This window comes from Dermochelys coriacea, chromosome 1 (assembly GCF_009764565.3).
Source record: "Dermochelys coriacea isolate rDerCor1 chromosome 1, rDerCor1.pri.v4, whole genome shotgun sequence".
Taxonomy (NCBI): Eukaryota; Metazoa; Chordata; order Testudines; family Dermochelyidae; genus Dermochelys; species Dermochelys coriacea.
The window spans coordinates 147194897-147210180 of NC_050068.2; the positions used below are offsets into that span (position 1 = coordinate 147194897).

The 15284-nt window shown below is 44.0% G+C and overlaps 1 protein-coding gene across 5 annotated transcripts in view; it reads left to right on the top strand.

The window, feature by feature from the left end:
- Positions 1–371: 371 nt before the first annotated feature.
- Positions 372–15284, top strand: part of GK (glycerol kinase) — a 55905-nt gene continuing 40992 nt past the window's right edge. For 3 of the 5 annotated variants that reach the window (XM_038380400.2, XM_038380355.2, XM_038380373.2), the window contains exons 1-4: positions 377–589; positions 13057–13130; positions 13925–14031; positions 14550–14627. In XM_038380400.2, the coding sequence (XP_038236328.1) occupies positions 512–589; positions 13057–13130; positions 13925–14031; positions 14550–14627 (337 nt within the window). In that variant the 5' untranslated portion in view covers positions 377–511. Of the gene's footprint in view, positions 590–13056; positions 13131–13924; positions 14032–14549; positions 14628–15284 lie in introns of all 5 variants that reach the window. The other 2 variants (XM_038380381.2, XM_038380388.2) reach the window with 1 other exon arrangement.

A 15284-nucleotide genomic window follows, 5' to 3' on the forward strand; every position in this document is an offset into this window, starting at 1 on the left:
CTCCTAACCAGGTTAGCACAGCTCTTTGAAGAGAAAGGGCTGAGGGCTGCTTCGCCAGAGAAAGAGAGATCGGCAGGGACTGAGGGAGTGAGGGAAATATAGCACACGTCCCGCATTTTCCCTCTCCCTTCCCTCAGGGTTCGCACTTCGCCTCCCCGCGCCTGGGCTCCGCCCTCAGGACACCCTGGACAACCCACTCGCAGAGCCAGCTGCCGCCTGCGGCACGTGACCGCCTGCAGCCGCAGGGTCAATCCCCCCTCCCCCGCCGCCGCCGCCGCCGCCGAACGTTGGCCCGTTGCCCGCGCCTCGCCCTCCTCCGCGCCCCGCGCGCTGATTGGCCGGGGCGGCGCAGCGTGTCGGCCGGCGCCCTCTCCCCTCCCCCGGAGCCCAGAGCGGAGCCACGTGCCGGCTGCGTACGCAGGCAGAGAGGGCGCTGGAGACGCGGGAGAGCGTTCTGCCCTGTAGTCCGCGGCCCGGGTCGCCTAGGAGACGCGGCTCGCGAGCGGCTCCCATGGCTGCGTCGCAGCGAGTGGTGCTGGGGCCGCTGGTGGGTTCGATCGACCAGGGCACCAGCTCCACGCGCTTCCTGGTGAGTGAGCCGCGCCACGCGGGCTCCGCCTGCTGCTGGGGCGGCGCGGTGCCCTGGGATGGGAGCCGGTGCCCCCTGGCTCTGCCCGCGGCTGCGGCTGCTGCGTCCAGTGCGCCTCTGGCCCCGTGGCAGGGGCCGCCCCCAGGGAGGGCTCTGCTCGGAGACCCGCCATCCCGCCTGCGGGCATGGGGAGCTGGCCAGCAGCACCTCTGGTAGGCGGCGCGATAGCCGGGCCCCGTTGGGTATGTCCACACGGAGCCCTGGCTCAGACTCCGGTTTGACCTCCCTTGGAGAGACCAGCAAGCCCTCCTTCCGTCTGCACGTAAATCCCTCTGACTCGGACCTGCAGTCCCAGGTGCCTGCTTAGGGGTGGGTCAGAGCCTGAGTCCCCTCGTGAATTGGGTCCAAGCCCTGTCACTTTGCAGGCTGGCGTTACAAGGTCTATGTAAAAAGAAAAGGAGGACTAAGGTGCCACAAGTCCTCCTTTTCTTTTTGCGGCTACAGACTAACACGGCTGCTACTTTGAAAGGTCTACGTAGTGCACTATGACCGAGTCAGCAGCACTGTGAGAACTGGGTCTAGCAATTGTAAAACTAGGTTCACAATGCAGTGTGGGTGAGCAAGCCTGGGTTTGGAAACACTGGTACACCACCGCTGCAATGAGAGAGTCTCAGAGCCTGGGTCAATTGACTTAAACTCATAGGCTTCGGGGCTAAACATTGTAGTGTAGACATTCAGGCTTGGGCTGGAGCCTGGGCTCTGAGACCCTCCCTTTTTGAGGTGTCTCAGTGTCTGGACTCCAGCCTGAGCCTGAAGGCTACACGGCAGTTTTTAGCCCTGTTAGACCACTTCAGCTCTGGGTCCTATGGACCTGGGCTTAGTGTGCAGCACACCATTGAATCCACTAGGTGTTTCACCACTGAGTTCAGCAGCTGCAGGATTCTCCCCCTGGCTCTGATTCTCTGCGGCTACACTGCACCTTGTGTTGTTGCTGACACGTATGAAATGTTACTTTTCTGATTTGGGAGTGGCTTACATCCACTGTGAACCCAGCCAACATGTGTAGATGTGAAATGTGTAAACCAGGTGCCTGCACAGAATCCGGTCCCGTGGCTTGCCTTAAAGTTACTGATAATGAGTAGTGTAAAATAGCACAGTGACTCAACTGCACTGCCACTCTGAAGCCTGTTTCTGCCTGTATGAATAATGACTCCTGCTAATGCCACAGGTAAGCCCCAATTCTGCGAAGACTTAGCACACGCTTAACTTTACACGCTGAGAAGTTCTAGTGACTTAAATGGACTTTTCACAGTGCAAAAAGTTTAAGTATATGTGTAAGTCTTCAGTCTACAGGTCTTCGATAGGTCCTCAAATTATAAAGATAATTAAAGGCCCTGGTATGCACCACAGCTTAACTAAAATATATTTGCTCGGAAAGCTAGTGCACAAAGCTTAAGGCCAGTAATGGTTCTTTTATGTTATTTATTTAAAAACCCAAACTGAGAGTTATTTGGAAGGGTGATTACCGAAATTAGGTGTCAGCTTATTTCCCCAGAATTAATTATCAGCTTGTTTCCCAGAGCAGAAAGTGAAACTAAATTGTAGAGAAGGGAATTGTAAAAATAAATTTATGGATTATTTAATAATTAAATAAACTAGTTTAATCGCAATGGAGGCCCCAGCCATTTGGGTGCTATTATAATATAAACCTTCATTCAACCTTCCCACCATCACACGGCATGCAGAGCTCCCCTTGACTCTCACTGGTGGTCTTATGCAAAAATTGTGGACTCAGCATATTTTTGTGAGTAGAAATGAGTTTTAAATTATGTAAATTGCCTATAAACATTTTGTTTCTGATCAGCAGAGTGGAAGAATGTTGGACTATTGTAGATCATAGTAGATTAAAAAAAAATGTGGGAACTAATTATACTGAGAGACTGAAACTTACTATATACAAGGTGCTGCCAAATGCACAGAGTATACAAACTGGGGGGGGGGGGAATTCTTGTTCTTGCAGGTTGCCAAAAAAAACAATTCCTAAATGGAATCTATTCCATGCAGATGAGTTGCTGGAGAGGGGGACTAGTCTGGAATTGAGTGTCATCTTGACAGATATAAAAATTTATTTCCCCTTGCCCTTTTCCTTACAGAATTGTCAAATGATGAAATAAAATCTGGGGGTGGAAAGGAATTCTAGACTGGCAGCTGAGGAATGGCCCTAGCGGTGGCAATACATGCAGTTACCTTGCGTATGCCAACTAGGAAAACGAAAATATGGAAAAACCTAATTTCAAGTGTTCAAGTTATCTGCTTTATTTGTACCAGTGATTTTATTTGGCGAAAGCTCCTTTTGAGTAGACTTAAGAGACTCTCCCAACTTCAAAATTCCCTTTTTTTTTTTTTTTATATTAACTTTAGTTACATGTAACATGTCAGGTTACTTTAACTATAAGGATTGGAGAAAAAATCTGTTTTGTTTTGTTTTTAAATGTCTCCTTTTGACAGCATTTTGTATAGTAGTCAGACTAGTTTTCACCCTTGTGAGATTAGTTTCCTCTTCTGGTTGTATTATAAACACACAAAGAGGAGGAAAATATTTTTAAAAAACAGAAGTGTGATTGTAAATTTCCAGGACTATATAGGTGCAGCTGTAGTACCTGCAACCACTCCTAATTCTTTTTTAATTTAAAAAATTGCAAAATGTAGCTGTTCTCTTAAAATAGCAGTGTGATTGAAATATTACAAAAATAAAAAGTGCCATGAACTTGAATGTCAAGAGATCTCCTTTTACCTCAGTGAGCAGAGAGTTAACTCATAAACATCAACATTGTGAAAAGAGTATAGAGGGACCTATGCTCTACCACATCGTTCGCTCAGAATAAATGAATATGCATAAAATAGAAATAACACTAAATGGGGGGAGACTTGCTGAGGGAACATACCATTTTACAAGGGAAATGTTTCAGGTACCAGTCTACTGTTATAAATCTAGTGTTCTGTTAGTCTGTTTTTTCACTAGATCTAGCCTCTTTTTACCTATCCACCTTAATGTCTTGGCTTCTATGCTTGTTTTCGTCTTCATGTATGTCTTTCCCTATCATTTCCAACTGTTTTTTTTTCTTTTTATGTCTGCATCATCCATCTCAGTAGGAGGCAACAGCTACTTACCTTGCCTATGCCTATTATTAATACAGAAGCACTTGTAGCAGCAGTGTGAATATTACTCTGACCATGTGATTTTAGGTAACTTCCAAGTGATATTTGTTATTATCAGGACTAAAGATATGGTCATGGAGTTAAAATGCTGTGCGGTTCTCTTCCTTGGGTGAGTGAGAAAAATGTGTGTGAATCCTACATTGCATTTAAACCCTCTGGATACCACTAAAAGATATTTCAAAGCATGGGTGGAAAAATCAGGTAGACAAAACAAATGCTCTTAGATGGATTAAAATCTGGCCTAGGTGTGTAACTAATCATCTAGAGTATTTGGCATTTGACAGGCAATTGACTGAGGGTTTTTTCTTATCCCTGTTCACATTGGACAGGTGTGCATAGCGTAAAGCTGCCAGCACTATCATCACTAATTGGTGCACTTGTTGGCAGTTTCAGAGAGGCCAGGGATTGATGGCTATGAAGATTGAACTACATCTAGCCCACAGAGAGGGTCCTGTTGGGTAAAGGTTGAGGCACTTTGGCTGGGTAGAGCAGAGAACCTCAGTGGCTGTTGCCTGTGTTGTGACTAAATCTGTTATCCCAGATTCTAGGTCTGTCAGCCTGCCAGTTACTCACTTTAAAAGAGAGGTGTTGTTATAATAGAATCTTTGTTCTGTTCTAACATTTATATAATGAACACTTAAGGTAAAATTGCATCAGACTGTAAACACTCTTTCTTTGACTAACCAAAAATGGCAACTAGATAAAAGAAATCTTGGCTTCCAGTAACTAAAGTGACCTCTTCAGCCTCATTCTGTAAATTAACTGATGAGTAAGTAGGGTCATCTAACTTCTTAGGGCAAGGCAGAATTTATGTGAGCCTAGCCAACCAGAAGATACTTAAGAAAATTAAAATATTTCAGATATTCTAATTGGTACCTTTTGATATGTCTTGACAATTACCTAAATTACTTGACAATTATTTTAGCAAAGCTTTTGACACGGTCTCCCAAAGTATTCTTGCCAGCAAGTTAAAGAAGTATGGGCTGGATGAATGGACTGTAAGCTGGATAGAAAGCTGTCGGGCTCAACAGGTAGTGATCAATGGCTCCATGTCTAGTTGGCAGCCGGTATCAAGTGGAGTACCCCAAGGGTCGGTCCTCGGGCCGGTTTTGTTCAGTATCTTCATTAATGATCTGGAGGATGGCATGGATTGCACCCTCAGCAAGTTTGCAGATTACTCTAAACTGGGAGGAGAGGTAAATACGCTGGAGGGTAGGGATAGGATACAGAGGGCCCTAGGCAAATTGGAGGACTGGGCGAAAAGAAATCTGATGAGGTTGAAAAAGGACAAGTGCAGAGTCCTGCACTTAGGACGGAAGAATCCCGTGCACTGCTACAGACTAGGGACTGAATACCTAGGCAGCAGTTCTGCAGAAAAGGACCTGGGGTTACAGTGGACGAGAAGCTGGATATGAGTCAACAGTGTGCCCTTGTTGCCAAGAAGGCCAATGGCATTTTGGGCTGTATAAGTAGGGGCATTGCCAGCAGATCGAGGGACGTGATCGTTCCTCTCTATTCGACATTGGTGAGGCCTCATCTGAAGTACTGTGTCCAGTTTTGGGCCCCACACTACAAAAAGGATGTGGAAAAATTGGAAAGAGTCCAGCGGAAGGCAACAAAAATGATTAGGGGACTGGAACACATGACTTATGAGGAGAGGCTGAGGGAAATGGGATTGTTTAGTCTGCAGAAGAGAAGAATGAGGGGGGATTTGATAGCTGCTTTCAACTACCTGAAAGGGGGTTCCAAAGAGGATGGATCTAGACTGTTCTCAGTAGTAGCAGATGACAGAACAAGGAGTAATGGTCTCAAGTTGTAGTGGGGGAGGTTTAGGTTGGATATTAGGAAAAACCTTTTCACTAGGAGGGTGGGGAAGCACTGGACTGGGTTACCTAGGGAGGTGGTGGAATCTTTTTTTAGAGGTTTTTAAGGTCAGGCTTGACAAAGTCCTGGCTGGGATGATTTAGTTGAGGATTGGCCCTGCTTTGAGCAGGGGGTTGGACTAGATGACCTCCTGAGGTCTCTTCCAACCCTGATATTCTATGAAAAGGAAAAATAAAGTAAAATTCTGCACAACTTGCAGACTGTCACCTTTTGTCCATTAAACTTATTTCATCCTTTGTCAGTAGGTACTTTCTTTGTGTCTGTCAAGTGGCAGCCCTGGAAGCAATAGTTTATGGGGGAGGACTTTTTAGTCCCTCCCCTTTTTACCAAAAATCCTAGGTGTTTGACTCCAAACACCCTTTTCTACCTCTTTTTAGAGGCTGATGATTAAGTTTTTATGAGGGTTTTGTTTTCTTTGCCAAACAGCAAAAGGCATAACTTAAACCAGCAAAACTGGTTTAACTTAAAATTTTTTCAGAATAACAAGGAGAATCACATTAAAACAAAAGAAATGGCATATCTAACATATAGCTTGACGCTCCTTAGAGATTTTTTTTGTAAATATGACTGTATTAAATTTCAGAGTAGCAGCCGTGTTAGTCTGTATTCGCAAAAAGAAAAGGAGTACTTGTGGCACCTTAGAGACTAACAAATTTATTAGAGCATAAGCTTTCGTGAGCTACGATGAAGTGAGCTGTAGCTCACGAAAGCTTATGCTCTAATAAATTTGTTAGTCTCTAAGGTGCCACAAGTACTCCTTTTCTTTTTGTATTAAATTTGTTGCAGCATTGACTGTATAGCTATACAATTAAAGATGTATGCAATAAAATTGTTTAAGGGAGAATGCTGGTTTAATTTTTTCAATAATTTGTTGTAAGACTACCTGTACACAACGAGAGCTTTGTAACACCTTTTAACCAGACTTTTGTGATTAGATCTCAGTGTTAGTAAAGTGGAATCTACATATAGACAATGCTATACAAGAGAGCACAGAGGTATATAAAGTATCTTAGAGGTCACCAAGAGATCATCAAACTAGCATTTTTTTCCACTGGAACTTCCTCAGGGAAGGATTTCCCTTGCTCTATGATAGGTAGATTCTAGAAACTGGTAAACTTTATTCACTGCAAGGAATATTCACCCTCTCATTCTTCCAATGCTCAGCCCGTGTCACATCCCTCCTCTTGTCTCCAATTCCTTCCTCAATTATAGTCTGTAATCCTGATTTGAAAGCTGTTACATTGGCATTTCAATAATTTAGTGTTTTATCAGGTGTTCCATAGCAGGATGGGCATTCAGCAGTCTTTTCTGCATATGGTAGTTACTGTCCCCTGTACAGTCTAACCCCTGCCTTCCCAAACTCTGGGGCTCAACTTTATCTCAAAACCCTAGCATTTTAAATGCCCGTTTGATCTTTTCTATGACTTAGTCACCCAAAGATTGAGTGACTCAATCTTTGTTTGCATGTTGGTTATTCCTGGCTGAAACAGTTAGCCAAAGTGAGCCAAAACTTGTCTCTCTTTTTGGGCAACAGTATTCTCTCCTGTTGTCCAGCTGAAATTACATGTAGAGGCTGTAAGTAATCCCTCAAGGGGTTGGGGAGAATTTCCTCACCACAGACATTCTATTAGGCTGTTATAATAGCTGGTCTCTTAGGAATCCCAGTGCAGGGCATCTGTCAGGAAGGCAGAGCTGTAATGCATGCCACAATGGTCACTGGCAGCATTAGGCTGACTGCTATAACTCAAAGCAGCCCCGAGGAATGCTCAAGTTTTGCTGTCAACTGTCTTGCCCCAGGATATATTGGGTCAATGTTTGGCTTTGTTTTTGGGTTGTTTTTTTTGATATACCATGGCAAGAGGTGTATGTTAATGTCATGCTATACAGTAGCCTGTTACATTGCAAATGGCTCCAAAGCTATTTCCTTATATCATGTTAGTCCCTGCCTTAATTTAAGGCATCAAGAGAAGCAAAACAGTGTAGCAGGTACTAAGTCCACAGTCTCTGAAAGCAAAATGACAAATACAGTACTAAAACAACTGACCAGTTTGTCCTCACACTCTATTGTTACCTTCCACTTCTGAATAGAAAGATTTTGACTTACTCTTAGCACATTAGTTTATGCTGCTTCTCCATTCTTATTTATACTTTTGGTGACTAAACACTGTAATGGAATTAATGTGTGTGTTCTGGGAATTGAATGAGCACATAAGTCTGTGTATTGCAAAATGACTTCGGAAGTCAAGTAGTAGGAAGTTTTTTGTGGCTGCTAAGTGCACATTCAGGCCAAAATGAACTTTTGATTGCTCTTGCCTGAGATCATCTGAATCAGCGGGGGAGGAAAACTGATTGGGGGAAAGGACAGGAACTGTCTCAAAAACCTGGTTTTATTTTTGGCTTACCTGCATCACTGATATCAGAACAGATTTTGTCAGTCTGGCTTGTATTTTCTATTTGTTAGGTATTGGTCTGGTGTCTAAAGCATGTTTTGGTTTTGCTCCATGTGTTAGGAGGCTAGGATTGCTATATGGGAATGAAGAAAAGGAGTACTTGTGGCACCTTAGAGACTAACAAATTTATTAGAGCATAAGCTTTCGTGAGCTACAGCTCACTTCATCGGATGCATTTGGTGGAAAAAACAGAGGAGAGATTTATATACACACACACACAGAGAACATGAAACAATGGGTTTATCATACACACTGTAAGGAGAGTGATCACTTAAGATAAGCCATCACCAGCAGCAGGGGGGGGAAAGGAGGAAAACCTTTCATGGTGACAAGCAAGGTAGGCTAATTCCAGCAGTTAACAAGAATATCAGAGGAACAGTGGGGGGTGAGGTGGGAGGGAGAAATACCATGGGGAAATAGTTTTATTTTGTGTAATGACTCATCCATTCCCAGTCTCTATTCAAGCCTAAGTTAATTGTATCCAGTTTGCAAATTAATTCCAATTCAGCAGTCTCTCGTTGGAGTCTGTTTCTGAAGCCTTTTTGTTGAAGGATAGCCACTCTTAGGTCTGTGATCGAGTGACCAGAGAGATTGAAGTGTTCTCCAACTGGTTTGTGAATGTTATAATTCTTGACGTCTGATTTGTGTCCATTCATTCTTTTACGTAGAGACTGTCCAGTTTGGCCACTGTACATGGCAGAGGGGCATTGCTGGCACATGATGGCATATATCACATTGGTAGATGCGCAGGTGAAGGAGCCTCTGATAGTGTGGCTGATGTGATTAGGCCCTATGATGGTATCCCCTGAATAGATATGTGGACAGAGTTGGCAACGGGCTTTGTTGCAAGGATAGGTTCCTGGGTTAGTGGTTCTGTTGTGTGGTGTGTGGTTGCTGGTGAGTATTTGCTTCAGATTGGGGGGCTGTCTGTAAGCAAGGACTGGTCTGTCTCCCAAGATCTGTGAGAGTGATGGGTCGTCCTTCAGGATAGGTTGTAGATCCTTGATGATGCGTTGGAGAGGTTTTAGTTGGGGGCTGAAGGTGATGGCTAGTGGCGTTCTGTTGTTTTCTTTGTTGGGCCTGTCCTGTAGTAGGTGACTTCTGGGTACTCTTCTGGCTCTGTCAATCTGTTTCTTCACTTCAGCAGGTGGGTATTGTAGTTGTAGGAATGCATGATAGAGATCTTGTAGGTGTTTGTCTCTGTCTGAGGGGTTGGAGCAAATGCGGTTATATCGTAGCGCTTGGCTGTAGACAATGGATCGAGTGGTATGATCTGGATGAAAGCTAGAGGCATGTAGGTAGGAATAGCGGTCAGTAGGTTTCCGATATAGGGTGATGTTTATGTGACCATCGCTTATTAGCACCGTAGTGTCCAGGAAGTGGATCTCTTGTGTGGACTGGTCCAGGCTGAGGTTGATGGTGGGATGGAAATTGTTGAAATCCTGGTGGAATTCCTCAAGAGCTTCTTTTCCATGGGTCCAGATGATGAAGATGTCATCAATGTAGCGCAAGTAGAGTAGGGGCATTAGGGGACGAGAGCTGAGGAAGCGTTGTTCTAAGTCAGCCATAAAAATGTTGGCATACTGTGGGGCCATGCGGGTACCCATCGCAGTGCCGCTGATTTGAAGGTATACATTGTCCCCAAATGTGAAATAGTTATGGGTGGGGACAAAGTCACAGAGTTCAGCCCCCAGGTTAGCCGTGACAGTATCGGGGATACTGTTCCTGACGGCTTGTAGTCCATCTTTGTGTGGAATGTTGGTGTAGAGGGCTTCTACATCCATAGTGGCTAGGATGGTGTTTTTAGGAAGATCACCAATGGACTGTAGTTTCCTCAGGAAGTCAGTGTTATCTCGAAGATAGCTGGGAGTGCTGGTAACGAAGGGCCTGAGGAGGGAGTCTATATAGCCAGACAATCCTGCTGTCAGGGTGCCAATGCCTGAGATGATGGGGCGTCCAGGATTTCCAGGTTTATGGATCTTGGGTAGCAGATAGAATACCCCAGGTCGGGGCTCCAGGGTTGTGTCTGTGCGGATTTGTTCTTGTGCTTTTTCAGGGAGTTTCTTGAGCAAATGCTGTAGTTTCTTTTGGTAACTCTCAGTGGGATCAGAGGGTAATGGCTTATAGAAAGTGGTGTTGGAGAGCTGTCTAGTAGCCTCTTGTTCATACTCCGACCTATTCATGATGATGACAGCACCTCCTTTGTCAGCCTTTTTGATTATGATGTCAGAGTTGTTTCTGAGGCTGTGGATGGCACTGTGTGTGTTCTGCATGGCTGAGGTTATGGGGTAAGCGATGCTGCTTTTCCACAATTTCAGCTCGTGCACGTTGGCGGAAGCAGTCTATGTAGAAATCCAGGCTGCTGTTTCGACCTTCAGGAGGAGTCCACCCAGAATCCTTCTTTTTGTAGTGTTGGCAGGAAGGTCTCTGTGGGTTAATATGTTGGTCAGAGGTGTGTTGGAAATATTCCTTGAGTCTGAGACGTCGAAAATAGGATTCTAGGTCACCACAGAACTGTATCATGTTCGTGGGGGTGGAGGGGCAAAAGGAGAGGCCCCAAGATAGGACAGATTCTTCTGCTGGGCTAAGAGTATAGTTAGATTAACAATATTGCTGGGCGGGTTACGGGAACCATTGTTGTGGCCCCTTGTGGCATATAGCAGTTTAGATAGCTTAGTGTCCTTTTTCTTTTGTAGAGAAGCAAAGTGTGTTTTGTAAATGGCTTGTCTAGTTTTTGTAAAGTCCAACCACGAGGAAGTTTGTGTGGAAGGTTGGTTCTTTATGAGAGTATCCAGTTTTGAGAGCTCATTCTTATGGGAATGGATTGTTTTTATTTGTCTTCAGACTTTTTGATCTCTCTTGCTTTGTGGTAGAGACAGTGTCTGCTGCTTTGGTTGAGATGGTGCTAGAAGTAGACTGAATGCATCTAAGGAGAACAGAGGGAACACTTGCCCAGTTATGCCCTGTCAGTATTCTGGCAGGTGTTCTATGTAGGGATGATATTTGATTGCAGAGGTGGAGAATTTCTATTGAGAATTTGTCCCAATTGATGATAGCGTCCTGCTGGTGGTAAATAGTTATGTGGGAACCAACACCAAGGCTGGCAAAATGTGGATGAGTGTGCTGCCTTCTCACTACTTCAGCCCTTGTTGGCTTGGGAGTGAAAGCTTTGCCTGGCTTAAAATGTGCGGCCATTAAGTTGTTTGAGTGACTTCACCCATTTGTGCAAGCATCCTTCTTAGCTGAAAGAAAGACAGGAATGCGCTGTCCTCCATTTGGGAGCGTGTATGAATGTTGCTAATGTGCCAAAAGGTGTAGTCTGATTTTAGCGAAATAAATGCTTCGTAAATGGCTTTGTTACTAGGCATTTGACTTTTTTTTTTTTTTAAATTCTCCGTATCTCTTTCCTATTGTTGTGCACACTCAAGCCCTTGTAATCATTAATGTAAGCTGAATAGGTGCACTGAGGAAGAGATTATTTATATTGTCATAGCACCTAGAAGTCCTGATGCCAGGCACTGTACAAACATGTAGTATAGACAGTCCCTTCCTGTCCTGAAGAGTTTAGTGTAGCTTAATGCTAAGACTGAACAGGTAGATGAAACACAAGATGAGTAGATTTAGAGGGAAGAGGAAGGCTGAGATAACCATAGTATATTTTGTGTAATCTAGCTGTGCATGCCACATAACTACTAGGCAAGGGGCAAGTTAACAACTGGCAGTGTTCTCTGGCATCATAGCAGAAGGGAGTCTCTGAGCTTAATTTTATCACTTTGGATAGTACAGAAATGAAATCACTTTACCACCTTCATGACTAGCTACTTGACTTGGAAGCATGGGTGGGGACAAAGAAAGTAGCTATAACGTCTAACATCACTTGGTGTAATTTTACACACAGGCCTAGGTTGCTCAACTAGGGTTGCCAGGTGTCCGGTTTTCAACCAGAACAGCTGGTCAAAAATGGTGCTCTGGTCAGCACCATTAAAAGTTCAGTCGGCGATGCAGCAGGGCTAAGGCAGGCTCCCTGCCAGCCCTGGCGCTTCACGGCTCCTGGAAGCATCCAGCATGTCCGGCCCCTAGGCACAAGGGCAGCCTTGGGGGCTCCGCCCACTGCCCCCGCTCTGACCACTGGCTCCGCAGCTCCCATTGGCTGAGAACCGCAGCCAATGGAGCTGGAGGGATGGCGCCTGTGGGCAGAAGGCAGTGTATAGAGCCGCCTAGCTCCTTCGTCTAGGAGCTGGACATGATGGCTGCTTCCAGGATCTGCCTGAGGTAAGCGCTGCCCATCTGGAGCCTGCACCCCCTCCCACATCACAACCCCCTTCCCTGCACCCCAAACCATTCATCCCCAGCCATTGCCCTGACTGTACCCCATTCCCTTGCTCCAGGTTGGAACCCCCTCCTGTACCCAAAGTCCCTCCAGGAGCCTGTGCTCCTTCCTGTACCCCAAACCCCTGTTCCCCAGCCCCATCCCAAAGCCCACACTCCCGGCTGGAGCGTGCACCTCAACCCCCTGCCTCAGCCCTGAGCTCCCTCCTGCACTCCAAACCCCTCGGCCCTAGCACATAGCCCTCTCTCACACCCTAATCCCTCATTTCTGGCTCAACCCCAGAGTCTGCACCTCCAGTCAGAGCCCTCACCTCCTCCCGTACACCAAGCCCCTGCCCCAGCCAAGTGAAAGTGAGTGAGAGTGGGGGAGAGCAAGCAATGGAGGGAGGGGGGATAGAGTGAGCAGGGGGCAGGGCCTTGAAGAATGGGTGGGGCAAGGGTGTTTGGTTTGGTGTGATTAGAAAGTTGGCAACCCTATGCTCAATGGAAATGTAACATATCTTCACTTTATTATTGTCTCCTCAGTATGGTTTATCTAATCTTGTAGGCATAAATTTATTTAACCTGTATCCTTTTTATTTGCAGGTTTTTAATGCGAAAACAGCAGAGCTCCTGAGTCACCATCAAGTAGAAATAAAACAGAAATTCCCTAAAGAAGGGTATGATCTCTGTATATCTTCTGTTCCATTTCTGTCTACCTTTCAACGTGGCAAAAGCCTATTTAATAGGATCTATGTATGCATAATTACATTTGAAGTCAGTGAGTAATCTGTTAAGAATATGGAATTGGTTGCTAATGTTTTAGAGTGGTCAGAAAGAATAATTTAATAGATCCTTTTTTAAAAACAAAACAAAAAAACTCCCTCCTTTGTATGGCCGAATTGAAATCTTATTAATTCCTAAAAATGTTTATGAAAGTGCAACCCTCGCAATAGTCACTCACCCATTCTTTCTTCCACTGTCCAATCTTTCTTAAAATGGTGAAACTATTTATTCTCTTGACTGACTTGCTTACCTTTACATTCTCCAGCTTCACCTATGAAGTCTTCACAACTTATTCTGTAGCTCTAAATTTGCTGTACACTGTTCACCAGGTGTTATCCCCAGACTTTTCCCCCTCTGTACTGAGGCTGTATACATGTATCTGTAGAAGATTTTGAAATACCACATTGACTTTTTCTTTAAAAATGCAGACTGACTATTCAAACTATTTGTTTGCTTGATTAAACAAACACTTTCTATATGATACAGAATTAGATTGGTCATTCTGACGTGGAATCAGAGCAAGTTGACTAGAAGGAAAAACTAGTTGAGTTAACTTTTTGATATTCTTTAACATTGTGAACAAGTGACTTTATGGCATGCTCTTAGAATTTGTATGCAGCTCTCCATAAATGTAACATTTGCCTCATGTTTTGGTTCTTTTTTGATTGCTGTCTAATATTTATTAAAGATGGGTAGAGCAAGATCCAAAGGAAATCTTGCAATCCGTTTATGAATGTGTGGAGAAAACATGTGAGAAATTGAACCAGCTAAACATAGACATCACCAACATAAAAGGTATTGCTGCAGTTTCTTATGTGTAACTAGTTGCTTTTGAGAACATGCTTTGGGGACTGGGGAAGGTCAGATCATCCAGTAATGAAGCCAGTGATTAGAAAGGAAATAGGATTTAGCCCCATGTCAAAAAAAGCTCTGCATGTTGGGGAAATAAGATATTGCTGACACTTACTAGTAGTGCATTGTTTTGCCAAATAGACCAAATAAAATTCTCTCCCCAGGGATTGCAAAGAGGTTATGCAGCTAATGGATGAAATACTGATCACATTACACTGCAGTGCCTGTTGTTACAAAACTTTAGTTTCTTTGTTCATGTCTGTTTGTGAACATCAAACAGAAGAATAAGAGATGTAGAGCAGAGTTCAGTTTTTTTAAATGAGAGAAAAGTGGTATACCAAGAATGTAAAAGGCATAAGTCAAAAGGTTTTTATTTTCCTTTCACTTCCTTTTCTTCCCTGCCTGCTCTCTAAAAATCTCTAATGTGTACTTTTTCCCCCCTTCCTTTGTTTGTTTTCCAGCTGTTGGAGTCAGCAATCAGAGAGAGACAACTGTGGTTTGGGACAAGACAACTGGAGAACCTCTATATAATGCTATTGGTACATATCACAGTGCCTGCCTGGTGTATATGGCTTCGTAAAGTTTATATACTCTTCTTTTCAGTACAGCCTTGCTGCAGTTTTACTGGCAGATTTTTAGAATTCCTATATGAATCTTGTTAGAACCTGCTAATAATAATGACAACTTTTGGTGGCCTTTCCCAAAAGTTGTGTGTTTGCAACCTCTGATGGTCAATTACACAGAAAAATATCCTAGTTAAATATTCTATCAGATGAGCTATCACGTCACAATTTAGCTTAATAAGTCTTTTAATCGGGCTTCAGAAAAATAGAATGTTGACAGCTTGTGTTTGTCAGAGGTCTGAAGTTCTGCCTTGTCTTTTGCTGTAGAATTGAAGGGTCCTAAGAACTTTCAGAAACCTGAACTTGGCATTGCTTTGAGAGAAGGGATTTAAGTTCTTCCTTCCAAGAAGATTTTTGTGTTTAATGTTCAAGTGTGTGACATTTAAGACTTTATCTTAGGTAAAACTGAGCATCAATAATTCTTTAACACTGTTTACTGCTGTAGTTGAGTATTTACAGAGAAATAATAAATAATCAACTATTACTGTATGTACTTTTAGCTTTCTAGTTGAGTGGCCTTGGTCTTCTGGTAAACTATTAAGTATGGTTACTCACTCACTTGTTTGACCTCTG